The 14,781-nt window shown below is 44.8% G+C and overlaps 1 protein-coding gene across 1 annotated transcript in view; it reads left to right on the top strand.

The window, feature by feature from the left end:
- The window catches only part of LOC146194751 (monocarboxylate transporter 9-like), a 91,809-nt gene extending 77,381 nt beyond the window's left edge, over positions 1-14,428 (top strand). The window contains exons 4-5 of the mRNA XM_084596111.1: positions 12,562-13,461; positions 13,550-14,428. Of these exons, the coding sequence (XP_084452237.1) occupies positions 12,562-13,461; positions 13,550-13,737 (1,088 nt within the window). The 3' untranslated portion in view covers positions 13,738-14,428. The remainder of the gene's footprint in view (positions 1-12,561; positions 13,462-13,549) is intronic.
- Positions 14,429-14,781: the final 353 nt, after the last annotated feature.

Raw genomic sequence — 14,781 nt, 5'->3', positions numbered from 1 at the left:
CAATTTCTGGATATTTGGCAGTAACCAGAACATTTGTAAGGATTCAGGAAAAATATTAATGGCCTCTTATTAACGCGGACATCACACATTATGTCAAAACGTGTCGCGGCTGTCAGCGTCGCACGGTGCCGCTAACCGAACCTATTGGGTTCTTGAAGCTAATGAATCTGTCATCGAGGCCCTTCCAGCAGATTTTCATGGACATGCTAGGACCACTTTCGCACTCCGATAACCGGTGGGTCATCGTTGCTACAGATTACCTTACACAATACGCAGAAGCATCCGCTCTACACAGCGATAAAGTCACAGAGGTCGCAGGTTTGTTGTTTTGCGTCATGGCACACCGGATATCCTGATCACCCACAGGTGCACTGCAATCACAGCTGAATTGTTACAGCAGCATTGCCCTGCAGTCATACAAAACCTACGAAGACGACACCATACCATCCTCAAACGAACAGCTTGACCGAACGGTTGAACAAAACAATCGCTGACATACTCTCCACGTACGTCGAAGCTGAGCACAAAACATAGGAGGAATAGCTACCGTATGTCACTTTCGCATACAATACGGTGGTCCAGGAAACAACGAACATGTCCTCTTTCCTCTAGTCCACGACCGCGAGGTGACTACAATGCTTGACGCCATGTTGCCACATCTGGACGACGAAACCCAGTATGACCATGTTCCTACCTTCTACCCCTCAACGAAGAAGCCATCATCTAGCAAGGCCACGAATTCAAAACCATCAACGCCAAGATGCCCAGCAATGCAACCTCCGACGCCGTGAAGCTCGGTACGCACCTGGAGACCATGTGTGGGTCTGGTTTCCTATACGCCAACGAGGCCTTAGCGAGAAACTCCTCTGCCAATACTTTGCACCACACAAGGTGCAACGAGCAGTTAGGGACCTAAATTATGAGGTTGTTCCGGGTAGCTTTCGAAAGTCTGAACTCTCCGCGCTCCCTAAAGTGGTCCAAGTGGTCCGCCTGAATCCCTATTACAACCGAAACATTTACTTTGGGTATGTGTGTTCACGCATATGAGCCCAGCGTCTGCCTTACGTGCTACGTTTCCTCTCAAGAATAATCTCCCAGCATCTAAACGATGCTTATTTATCCGGAGGGCCAATGACACGGCGCATTCCTCATCATCGCTTGGTGCGTATTGCGAACGCTCGACTCCTCGAGATGAAGATCCCGAAGTTGACGTTGAGCCGCTGTCCAAACCTAGCCCGCTGCTGCTGTGTGATCAACGGTGACTTCTTCGCAATCCTGGATCCGCGACAATATATCGCCTAGAAAGCTGAGCTCGTGCAAAGAATATCCCGTGTGCATGCACACTACGTAATTCTATTTTATATCTCATTTCGCGGTAACAATAGGTTAGATCACAGCACCGCCTGTGGCGCCTGCTGAGCCACACGACACAGGAAAAGAAAAAACAATGTACTCCACAAAGCGCAATATTACTCGCCGCGCTTGCTCAGCCGACAAAGCGCTCAGCTATTGAGCCTTATTACCCTAGTTATAACCTTGCCTCCAAACAAATTTTCCTTTCTTTCACGACTCCTATAGTGTGTGCAGCGGGCGCGTAGCGGTAGAACATCCGCCTCGCATGCAAGAGGACCGGGGTTCAAATTCCGGTGCCGCACAATTCTCCACCGGATTAAAATATCCGCGTGTCGATGGAATTGCATAAACAGGTTTGGGGTGCGACCTGATGCCGGTGAGCACCTCCGGCAACGCACTCCCTCACCAGAGCAGGAGTTGGCCACCCTGGTGCAGTAATTGGCCACAACCTCTCATGATAAGCTCCATAAAACCCGGCCCTCAGCCACCAGCGGCTTCGGAACAACTGACCACGGCGGCGGTCAGAGCTGTGACGCAGCGTGGGTGGTAAGAATTTCTGGCTCCGCTGGACAGGCCGCCATTGGAAACTGACCCTGGCAACGTTTAACGTTAGAACCCTAGCTAGTGAAGCTAGTTTAGCAGTGCTGTTAGAGGAACTAGAGGGTATGAAATGGGATGTCATAGTGCTTAGTGAGGTTAGGAGGCCGAATTAGGCATATAATGTACTGAAGGATGGGCATGTACTGTGTTATCGAGGCTTACCTGGGAGGCAACAACTAGCAGTAGGTTTTCTTGTCAACAAGTATATAGCGGGTAATATAGATAAATTCCATAGTGTTAATGAGAGGGTGGCAGTCATCGTAATTAGGCTTAATAAGCGGTATAAACTGAAGGTTGTACAGGCCTATGCACCTACATGTAGTTATGATGACCAGGCAGTTGAAAGCTTCTACGAAGATGTAGAATCGGAACTGAGAAACGGAAAGACGCATTATACTGTACTAATTGGGCGACTTCAATGCCAAGGTAGGGAAAAAGCAGGCAGGAGACCAGGCAGTAGGAGACTACGACATTGGTTCTAGGAATAGCAGGGGCCAGTTACTAAATGAGTTTACAGAGCGCAATAACTGAAGACTCATGAATACCTTCTTCAGCAAACTGAGGAACTGGAAATAGACAGGGAGAAATCCTAACTAGGAGACTAAAAATGAAATTGACTTCATAATGTGTTCAACCCCCGCCATTGTGCAATATGTAGAGGTAATCGGGAAAATGCGATGCAGTGTCCACAGGATGGTGAGGTCCCGAATTAGCCTAAATCTGAAGACGGAACGCAACAGATTAGTAAGAAGAAAAAAAACATCAAGGAATTAGCGGTGAGGGGGAGGACAGAACAATTCAGGATCTCGCTACAGAATAGATATTCAGCTCTAACCGAGGATGGCGACATTACCCTGGAAGCACGGAACAATAACTTCAGAGATATCATTACGGAGTGTGCGGTGGAAACAGGCGGTAGGATAGTTAGAGAGGATACCGGTAAGCTGTCTAAGGAGACGAAAGATTTCATTAAGAAACGCCAGTGTATGAAAGCTTGCAATCCAACAGACCAGATTCAATTGGCCGAGATATCAGAGCTAATAAGCGCAAGGTGGCCGATATTAGAAAGTATAACATGGAGAAAATTGAGCATGCTGTAAAGGACGAGGGAAGCCTTAAAGCGGCAAAGAAGAAACTGGGCATAGGCAAAAACCAGATGTATGCGATAAGAGACAAAGCGAGCAACGACATCACCAATATGGACAAGATAGTCAAAGCAGCCGAGGAGTTCTATACAGATCTCTATAGTAGCCAAAGTAGTCAGGACCGTAACGAGATTAGAGGCAGGGAAAAACTGTCAGACGTTCTACCAGTGACGAAGGACGAGGTCAAGAAAGCATTAGAAACTATGAAAAGTGGAAATTGGCTGGAGAGGATCAGAAAGCTATAGATTTGCTAAAGGACGGGGGGGGGGGGGATATCGTGCTAGAAAAACTGGCCACCCTGTATATGCTGTGCCTAGTGTCATCGACGGTACAAACCATGGAAGAATGCAAACATTATCCTCATTCTTAAGAAAAGGGACTCTAAGGACCTTAAAAATTAGAGACCGATCAGCCTACTGTCTGTTAGGTATAAGGTATTTACTAAGGCAATCGCTAATAGAATCAGGACAACCTTAGACTGCAATCAAGCAAAAGATCAAGCAGGTTTTCGGAAACGGTACTCTACTATCGATCATATTCGTACCATCAATCATTTGATAGAAAAATGCTCGGAATATAACCAGCCGTTATACATAGCATTCATTGATAACGAAAAATCATTTGACTCAGTTGAAACATCGGCGGTGATGCAGGCCTTTCGAAATCACGGGGTAGACCAACCGTACATGAAAGTGCTAGAAGATATATATAGTGGCTGCCCAGCAACCACAGTTCCGCATAAAGAAAGTAACAAAATTCCCATAAAAAAAGGTGTTAGGCGAGGAGACACAATCTCCCCAGTACTATTCACAGCTTGCTTAGAGGAAGTATTTAGAGACTTGGAATGGGAGCAGTTAGGGATAAGGGTACATGAAGAATACCTCAGTAATGTGCGATTTGCTGATGACATTGCCTGCTAAGTAACTCGGGGGATGAACTGGAAATAATGATTGATGACCCAGACAGGAAAAGTAGAAAGGCAGGCTTGAAAATCAATATGCAAATGACTAAGGTAAGGTTCAACAGCCTCGGGAAGGAACAGCAGTTTAAATTAGGTAGCGAAGTACTGGAAGTAGTAGGCGAATATGACTACTTAGGACAGTTAGTAACCGCAGATCCGGACAATGAAAACGAAATAACAAGAAGAATAAGATTGGGATTGAGCGCATTTGACAAGCAGCTTATGGCAGATTATGACTAGCAGCTTACCGGTATCGCTCAAGAGGAAAATATACAACAGTTGCATCTCACCTGTACTCACCTATGGGGCTAAAACGTGGAAGCTAACCAAGAGAGCTCTACTTAAATTGAGGACAACCCATATGGCTATGGAACGAAAAATGGTATGGGTAACATTAAGAGATAGGAAGCGTGCAGAGTGGGTCAGAGAAATAACTCAAGTTAGCGACATTCTAGTGGAGCTTAAGAAGAATAAATGGGCATGGGCAGGACATATATGGCGAAGAGAGGATAACCGATGGTCGCTTAGGGTAACAAACTGGATTCCAAGGGAAGAAAAGCGTAGCAGGGGGTGGCAGAAAGTTAGGTGGGTGGATGAGGTTAACAAGTTCGCAGGGGTCACGTGGATGCAGCTAACACAGAACCGGGTTAAGTGGAGGAATATGGGAGAGGCCTTCGCTCTGCAGCGGGTATAGTCAGGCTGATGATGATGATGAATTATGATGATAGTGTGTGTTCAATAATTTCACAGCCATCGTTGTTTGTTGTATTTATGGAGCGTAACGTTCAAAAGAGAGAATGATGGAGGCAGTAATGCAGAGCTCTGAGAATTTTCAATCATCTGGATTTCATATTAATGCGAAGATACGATAGTGTGGACTGAGATCGTCCAGGAAACGGGCGTCTTCCTTATTGGCCTAATTTGAATGCGACCATCGCTGCCGAGATCTATCCTGGGCCATTCTAGACTCAAATTATTTCCGATTACAACGGCATCCGGCTATAAGAAGTCCTTTTAGTTTGATTGCACACCGCTGTCACTTCAACTATAATGAACAGGACGCAAGGTTACCCACTCGTCAACATGAGCCGGTATGTTGCTGGGCGAGATAGTATACCAGTCATCCTACAAAGCGCCACGCTGGCAGACGAACGACGGAAAAACGACAAATTGCTCCGACCTGTCGTATCCTTCTATTTTGATCCTTTGTTCGTCGCCCGGCCCTGCTACTCGTTTTTTACATGAACGTCCTCACCATGCACTCAGGTCCTGTGTACATGTTAGACACATAGTCTCTCGCAATTAGCAAAGGTGCGATAAAAATAACCCAATTCATCAAGTATTTTACGCCTAGAATAACCCGTGCCATTGAATAGAACGGAATGAATATCGCATTTATTTCATATTTTTTTTAATTAAGAGTATTGTTACAAGACATCCACCATTATGATCCCTCTCGGTGGGCATTGTGGCTAGACAACCAGATTCTACAGTATATTCGCACGCACGCTTCCATGCATGCATGCCTTTAGGCGCGCACACACGCACATGCACGAACACTCTTTCATTCCTGAACGCCAGTCTTGCAGGCCACCGTAACGAAATCGTAGGGGTGGACACCTCTGGAACGCCTAGAGTCAGGGCGTGCGTCATGAGAACATATTACAGCGAGGAGGTTCGGTTTGGTTTGTGGGGTTTAACGTCCCAAAGCAACTCAGGCTATAAGAGATGCCGTAGTGGAGGACTCAGGAAATTTCGACCACCTGGGGTCCTTCAACGCGCACTGACATCGCACAGCACACGGGCGCCTTGCTGTTGGCCTCCATCAAAAAGCGGCCGCTGAGGCCGGTATTCGATCCCGCGTCCTTTGGAACAGTAGTCGAGTGCCGTAACCGCTGCGTCACCCCGGCGCTTTGTATAACTAGTTGCAGGCATGATATAGCACTCAGCACTACAATCTTTTTATCAGCTAAAAACCGTCATAACTATCTAAATTAAGATTGTCAGGAAACCTAATACAAAAATTGTTTTCAGCGAGTAGTGATATGCCCAAATCTAGGGCACTACGGCAGCAATATGACCACGAATATAGCATATCCTCGACATACTGATGAATTTGACTCTCAGGCCAATAAGAGAAATCAGCGAATTATGTTACGTAATTTTTACATGACGGGAGTATGATCTGAAAGTAAGTGTAGCGCGCACTACGGGAGCCGATGCAATACATGCCGATGTTCTGAAGCGAAAGCCGAGAATAACGTCTTTAAGTCATACAACTAAATGAGTAGTAACAAAATTGTGTAAACTTTTTACGTAAAAAAAATCACCGCAAGCCGAATTCCACCTTATTCATTTCAACTATTCTGTCAAGATTAATAAGTAATCTGCCATGTTCATTTCTTGTGTGTAATTAGAGACGTTGTGCCGCTATATTTCGGCACCACAAAATAAAGTGGACTCCTAGCAGGGCTTGCAACTACACAAGTGTGCCCTAATTGATGCGAAATTATAGACGAACTTAATAAATATGCACTTTAGTTTTTGCTGCAAGAACATAGTATTTCAATGTCTCAAGCTGACGTCGTCTTTGCTAAAGAGGTTCGCCCAAAAATAGAAATAGATGAACAGCGAGAAACAATTGGAGTATACCTTGCATATCATTTTACCTGGGATAAAAACCGATAGTGTGCAGCTTGTCCGATAGTGTGCAGCTATGCCTATGAAATGTAACCTGCAAATTTTTACGCATGATTTTTTTTCGCCTTAACTACTGTAGTTTAGTATGGGAAACAGCAATTAAAACAAACATATATAAGGTTCTGGTGCTACAAAAAATATTTATCTGAATATAACCTTATCCTGATAACGCCACGTCCTCTAAACACGCCTCCCGAGTCTATAACGTTGTCCGAGTTTATAATTAGCACATATTTAAGATACTGCAAGGAATTTACTTTTCGTCGGCTTCCGTCTGTAAGTTTTATTTCATTCTCGCATCTCTGGACACGCCTCGTGCTATCATAAACACAAGATCGTCTAATACATGGGATACACCGCGTTTTGGCACAAATTCTATATTACATGCGCTGTCCTACAACCTAGCCTATATTTGAAACATTCATAAAAGCACAATAGGGTAAAACAAAGCTTAGTTTCGGAAATATTTTGGTAAAATGTGTTTTTGTTTTGTTACTGTGCAATATTAATCCTAGTTTGGTTTTCTGTAATATTTCTGGTAAACATATTAGCGATAGGCGACATCACCACGTATCTTATGACCCTGGGTCCTTGGTTCTTTTATGGTCTCCTGCACACCGCGTTGGCCTCTAGGACAAACTTTTGACCCCCTTCTGTAGCCCTTGTCGTGTGGTGCGCCCAGTCATCGATGTGACGTACAATCTTCCACTCTTGTGCCTGTCTCCTCTTCCTCCCACCCTACTACTGACGTCGTCCATGTTTCCCGCTTGAAGCCGTCCGAACTTGTGCCTTCTTTGCCAGTTTATAACCGGGACGGCGCTTACACCGCCGCAGGTCATGTTGCGAGAAGACAAGGACGAAGTGTTTCATTCCTTGGCCACGCGGCAGGATACATCTGATGACGAAGTGGGACTTTTTCAGTGGCCTTGCTCACTGCTTTTCTAGTTGCCGTCTTGTAAATATATTGTAAATAGATTGAGTCTTCACGTAACAATATATATATATATATATATATATATATATATATATATATATATATATATATATATATATATATATATATATATATATATATATATATATATATATTCGTATTCTATATGTCTATACTCACCGCTCGTATGCTACTGTATGCAGGGAGGACAGTGCCCCAACAAGCTGTTTACCGCAGCTTTTAGTCCTGGCTCCTCCTTTTCCCACGGGAAAGACATAAAACCTGACTTAACATGACTTGCTTTACGTTGATCAACTATGTATCTGTGAGGTTCTTTCCTTCAGGTACTGGCCACCTTATTCCGTGGCTTATTCAAAGACGCCAATCGAAATATATTACCAGACCGACCACGTTAGCGACGAATACCTTTATTTACACATATGGACGGGACGAGAGTATGACGCGCAAGTAAGACGAAGGCTAAACACAAAATTGACAAGAGTCACCAGTTCGTTGGGTAAGGAAAGCCGGTGCAGACGTTCCGGGTAGTCACAGTGCGGGTAGTCACAAAGGCCTCAGTAAGCACAGTGGAAGGCTAGGCCACCGAATGGGACCCAGTGGAGGCCCGAAGCCTCGGGTTGCCGTTCCATGGCCGATGAATCAGGTCTCCCCGACGATGCCTAGGTCCAGCACGGCGCCGAACGCCCGTGCCGGTGATGGACTGCCGTTTCAGCAGCAGCAATGAGCGGCAGAGGTAGTACTGCCTGGTGCGATCACCCGGGACAGCAGGAGGACCAGGACTGGATGCGGCAGGCAGGCCCAAGTCAGGCCTAGTAGAATGCGCACCTCCCGAGCGCCGCTGCTCGCCCGTTGTCCTCTCCCCGTGCTTCGCGCTCCTCGAACCACTCTCCACGTTCTCCTCTTCTTTCTTCTTTTCTTCTTCTTTCTCTTCTTCTACTTGTTGTTGTTCTTATTCTTCTTCTTCTGCCTTGATATTTGGCACATACCCACGAAGGGGGATTGGCCAGGGTTCAGTGTTGACTGCCAAATGTCGTACACAAACTGAATTAGTGTAATAAAGTAATTGACAACTAAACAAAAACATAAGATTTAAGATCTCAAAAGTTTTTGAAAGAAAAAGTATGAAGCAAAAATTTGGAATTTTGTAAATTTGGAATACAATTACCAAGGGAATCTGTCCGTAGCTGTGATGTAGTTATGTAAGTACTGACAAATTTGAGGCAACGCAAATCCTTCCGCACTCGCGCCGAAGGAGAGTAGAAGCGTTACCAACAACGTAAATCCCAAGCGTGCAATTGGAGTTTCTAAATCCACCCTCCTCTGATGTGAAAACCTTCGGCGAGCGAGAAGGAAGTGATCAATATTTTCAATCTCACCGCAAGCCTCACAAAGGTTTGTGGGACTGATCCCGCATCTACATAAATAAAGATTTAGGCGAGGAATCCTGCATCTCAGGAGAGTCATCGTTACCTCACACTGCTGTGATTTGCATGAACGAACTTTCCATGAGTATATCAGATGCTGGTATTCGGCTGTAGATAGCAAAGGATCATTGCGTGAAGCGGCTAGGTATTGATATCGCAGGAAACGGGACATTCCAAAAATGGTGATATTAGGGATGGTACATGAAACAGATGCATCAAGAGCTGATTAAGCCAGGAAATCTGCCGCTTCGTTCTAGAAGATACCGCTGTGACCGGGGACCCAGGTGAAGCGTATTTCTTTTACCCCCCCCCCCTCCCCCGGTATGAAATACTTTTGTGAGCGGCTCAACAGAGCATCCCGTGGTGACTCCAGTGACAATAAAACAGAGAGTCTGATAGAAAAATTATTTTTAATTGACTGCAGGGAACTATTATTATTGCTAGCCTAATTGCCATACACTCTGCTAAAAATATCGGTGTGTAATCCGGGACATGCACATGCACCGAAAAACTCCAGGAAAGAGACTGAAAAAAATTCCAATCTCTGCTTTGTGCGGAATCACAGACGCATCAGTGGCAATTACAGTGTGATCAGGGAACGTTTCAAGGTATTCACATAGGAGACTGGATATCAGACGAGGGTAAGAGCTTCACATTAGATGGAAATATAGAATCATAATTTATATCTAGAAAGAACGTTGAGCAACCAATAGGACTTATTGAAGCAAGGTCCACACTAATGTTTGCTAAAATGCTCTGCGTGAAAACAACCTGGGACATGCAGACCCTTGGCCACTAGTGAGCGAGAAAAAGTGCGGGGTTTGACACAAAAATAGGTATAGCCACACCGGGAGTAGCCTCAAATGATCGCAAGAATGATCTGACAGTTAGACGGCGGAAACGGGAGTTAAGGTCCGAAATGTGGGTCTCCAAGTACAGAACAGTGGTAGAGACTGACTGTGGAAGCCCTAGGCAGAGGCGCAAGCCCGTCTTTCTAAAAGCAGCAAAGGATGAAGCTTATATTTTGGACACCCAGAAAAAAGAATGCAGCCAAATTTCAGAGTCGGTCTCACATAGGCTTTGTACAAAAGTGGAAGAGTATCTCGACGCATACCAAATTTCATATTACTTATCCGCATGAGCCTACCAAGGGCACGCTCAACTTTCCGAACATTAGACTTGATGTGAAGCCTCTAATCCATACTAGCATCATACGTAATGCCTAAATACCGCGCAGATTCCACTTGATGTATGACATCTGAGCGGTAGTTTAACGAAACATAAAAGGGGGTTATGGCTTTAAAAACTAGTACACTACTTTTGGACACATTTAAACCCAATTTAATTTTGTCCAACCAGACCCCAAGTGCATTTAGGTAAGCCTGTAGTGAGCGATATAGGTCATGAATATCATTTTCAGAGGCGAAGAATGCTTTGTAATTTGCATATACATATACAGTGACATCAGGATGAACAGGAATATCGCACATTAATATATTAAAGAAGAGTGGGGAGAGCACAGAGCCCTGAGGCATCCCTCTAGTCTGTGCATAGGTGTCTGAGATTAATGAGCCATCAGTGCAAAAGAATTCTCGTCCTTTCAAAAATTCCCTATTCCACGCACAAATGTTGAGCGCAGGACGTAATAATGACAGCTTGTTAAGTAGAATGGAATGTTCAATGCCTTAGCAATATCGAGCGTCACTAACGCTACCTCCTTGTTGCACGTTGCAAGGCGAATCCTGCTTTCTCAATATATGTGAAGACCATATTGAGCATCCATTGCGGAAACCAATCTGGGAAGAACTCAAAGCATTAACCTATGAGATATGCTTTGAGAGGCGGCCATGCACAATTCTTTCTATTAATTTTACAAGATTCGAAGTCAAAGCTATCGGCCGAATGTTTTCAACATGAAATCTTTTACCAGGGTCTTACAAGAGCAATATAATTTTCGCCACTTTCCAGACGTGCAGCAGCCATGAAGATTATAATGATTCATTAACTTGATCCAGGAGATCCTGAGTGAATTCATTTGCTAAAATTTTGAGCATGCCTACCATAACCCCGTCCCAACCTGGAGCCGAATTTTGCATGGAAGAAATCACAGATAGGAGTTCTGACCTATCAACCTCAACATAATCTGAACAGGAAATGGGAGCGTGCAAGGGAACTCTGCACTGCTCCTAGAAACGTAATGCTAGCTTTTGTGCAATTTGTTCCAACTCATCCTTTGCCTCCTGTGGAGACAACACTACTGACCTTAATGACTGAGAAAGGTGCGAGTTTCTATTTCGTTCCATGAAACGATACAAAGCCTTCCTGTGCTTAGGGTTTGACAAATAAGTATTTAAAGTTTCGTTGTACTCGTTCTTTGCCTGCGCTATGGCTCTTTTGAATGACGCCGAACAAATTTTGCAGTTTATGCAGTTTACTGGGCTCTGGTTATAAGAAAGGCTTTTCTATGCTGCTTTCCCACGGCGGAAGGCTTTCTCACACGCGTCATTCCACCATGGGGATGGCGACTTATTGTTTACTGCAGACCACACAGTGAACTGGGAATGTACAGTAGCATTCGCAGTTGAGAAAAATACCTTTTGTGGCTTGTCGGCCCTACATGAACAAAGGTTCGATTTGAGGGAGGAGCGTAGCGAAGCTGCATATTTGGCGTTGTTTACTAGTTTACGGTCAAAAGTGCTATCTCGTGTTGTGCTCATAATGGTGGTAAATGTTATTGGAAAGTGGACACTAGATGTATCACTGTCTACTGTTGACCATCCTCCTATACTATATCCCACCTGCTGCCAGGGATAAATCGATGACAGATCGCGAATTTATGCGCATGAAGGTTATAGCCCGAGAATTGCAGCAGCGCACAGCATTTGCCGACATCCACGTCCATAGCAGTTGTCCACATGCGTCGGAGTAGTTATCCCAAAGAGTATGGTGCGAGTTAAAATCGCCTGCAATAACGACCCTATTAGAATTTGCAAGTAATGTGTCAAAATAGTCTGTCCTACGTACACCTGTTGGGCAGTAGACGTTAGCGACTGTGACAGGGCCACAATGCGGCAATGTGATATCTACAGCCAAAATCTTACACTTAAGATTCATTATTGTTTTGCTTATTTTGCCAGGTTACATAATTTTGACAATATCAAAGTTAATAAGCCACCGCCCCTACCGTTTACACGATCGGCGCGGAAAGCATGAAACGTAGATTTGTTCTTTTTATTCTTCTTTCCTCAGTTTCTCTCAAACAGGTTCTTAACGGTATCCTAATATAAAATGTGCTCTTGTAGTCTTTTGATGTACTGAAACCTCAGAACTTAGGCGCTATAATAGGCTGACGTCTTTTTTCTCTGCCTTCCTCAATGTATCACAACTACGCGCAATCATTCGTGCATTTGTCTGCCTTTGCAGGGACCGGCGTGGGAATGACACTCCTGGGCGTCGCTATGTACTTGCTTCTCTACTTCGACAAGTACAAAGCCACTGCCACGGCTGTTAAGGATATAGGTACTGTAGCCGCCGGAGCTACTGGTGTTCCGATGACTTCTTACTTTACGGCAAAATACGGACTGCAGGGGTGTCTTCTTCTGACCGGCGGTGTAATGATGCATATGCTTCCAGTCATAATGTTGGTCCGCAATCCTCTTCCCTGTAACTTCCCTGGGTTAAAACAAGGAAATGGTAAAGATGAAAAAGACAGGATAGAGCAGAAGGAAAAGAGCAGCTCTTTCAACGGTACTACTGAAGAATACAACGGGAGCGATGAAGTCGTGCCGGACGACCAGAATTCTCGAAAATCGCAACAGCCATTTTCAAGTTCGGATGCGACTACAGGTTCCTCGAATACCATACTATCTACGTTTGCAATGCCTGCATTTTACGTCGTCGCGCTAGTTCAAATCGTCTCAGACTACACCACCGCCACCTACACGACCACCATTGTGGACTACAGTGTCGACAAAGGTATCAGACTGGCAAGTGCAAAAAATATCCTGATGTACAATGCACTAGGCCAAGCCGTAGGTCGACTATTGCTGCCCTTCGTGTCAGACAAGATTCCCTTCAGCCGGTCACCTATTGCTGTGACCTGCTTCCTAGCAACTGCTGCCTCCTTTTTTACGATGCCGAGTGTTTCAAAGTACGAGTACGTGGTGACTCTCGCGTGTGTAGCCGGCATGGCGCAGGGCTACATCATATGCATCAGGCCCTTGATCCAGGCCGACCATATCGGATTGGCTAGATTCAGCTTCTGCTGCGGTGTGGCAGGCCTTGCAAGCATCCCCGTGTGGCTCGCTGGACCCACCATTTTGGGTACGTACATGCGCAAAAGTTGAGAACATCACAATATTACTCAGTCATAAATTATGTGAGTCATTTTTGACTACCCTCTTGTGCGCAGGATTCTTCAGAGATGTCAGGGGCTCATACGACCATCTGTACTTCATGCTCGCCGGAGTGAATACCGTCGTTGGCGTTCTCCTGGCAGGACTCACGTGTAGCAGTGCCATCAAAAGAGGGCAACGCCAGGCTACGCAAGTGCCTGCAGAGTCGGAACATGAGTGTATAAAGAAGCTTCAGGGACGTTGAGGTTGCAAAGATAGCAGTTAAGGATGTTATTCTATAGCGTACTGCACTCGTCGGGCCGAAAAACCGTCACCGTAAACGAAAACTTTAAAGGAGAACGTTGGCCTTGTTTTATACGCGCCGCATAAAAAATGCACATGATTTCATATCAAAATTATGACGCTGCCATTCTTGGTGTCGTGTTCATGGTAGGTCGTGCCATTTTTATTCACATTTAGCATCCATCTACTGGTCATGTATTCGAATTGACAAATATACGTACCCCTTTTGCATGCTTTTAATTGCAAGTGCAAGTGTCATCCGCTTTTCTTTCCTCAAAATCTAACTTATACAAAAATGATAAACCATGGAATGAAAAGGCGGAGGTAAAGTCAATATCACCGCTGATCTTAAGACGAAGCTTGATAGTCGCTCTGTTATTTTTTGGGTGACATTATCAGCAATAGTTGAAAACACCGCACGAAAACTACATGAAGTTTATTTCCTGTATTTACACCAATCTAGCAAGGGCACCTGGCATGATAAGAACCTGTTTTTACTGAATGATTTCACCCGAAAAACGTAAAACCTTATCTATAGAAATGGTCATCAAGGGCAAAAGCCTCCAATGCATTGTCTCATCCTTGTTATAACGCACTGAAATCGTCAGTGTTCATAACTACGGGTATTTATAATCAACACGATGCTTGGAATGCACAACACATTGTGCTCCTCAATTGCCTTGTTTCATTGCGTTTTGCATGCTAAGTATTATAATTCAAACATGATCTGCAATTGATCACTAGTTACCCATATTACATATGGGCGCTTGCATCATGAGGCACACTTTACTTCATATCAGACAGTAATTTGTGCCGTGCTAGAAAGTGTTACCGACTGCGAACTGTCCAACGCCGGAGGAGGAGGTCAGTTCAGTTCAGTCGTTCAGTCGTGTCCGACTCTTCGCGACCTTATGGACCATATCACGCCCCGCCTTCCGGTCTCTCAGTATCCTCCCAACATCACATAACTTCATCTGCAGCGCCTCGAGGATGCCACCTAACCATC

The sequence above is a fragment of the Amblyomma maculatum genome, chromosome 3 (genome assembly GCF_055883805.1).
Source record: "Amblyomma maculatum isolate TAMU_Amacu chromosome 3, ASM5588380v1, whole genome shotgun sequence".
Lineage (NCBI taxonomy): Eukaryota > Metazoa > Arthropoda > Arachnida > Ixodida > Ixodidae > Amblyomma > Amblyomma maculatum.
This window is presented reverse-complemented; position numbering and strand designations above follow the sequence as displayed.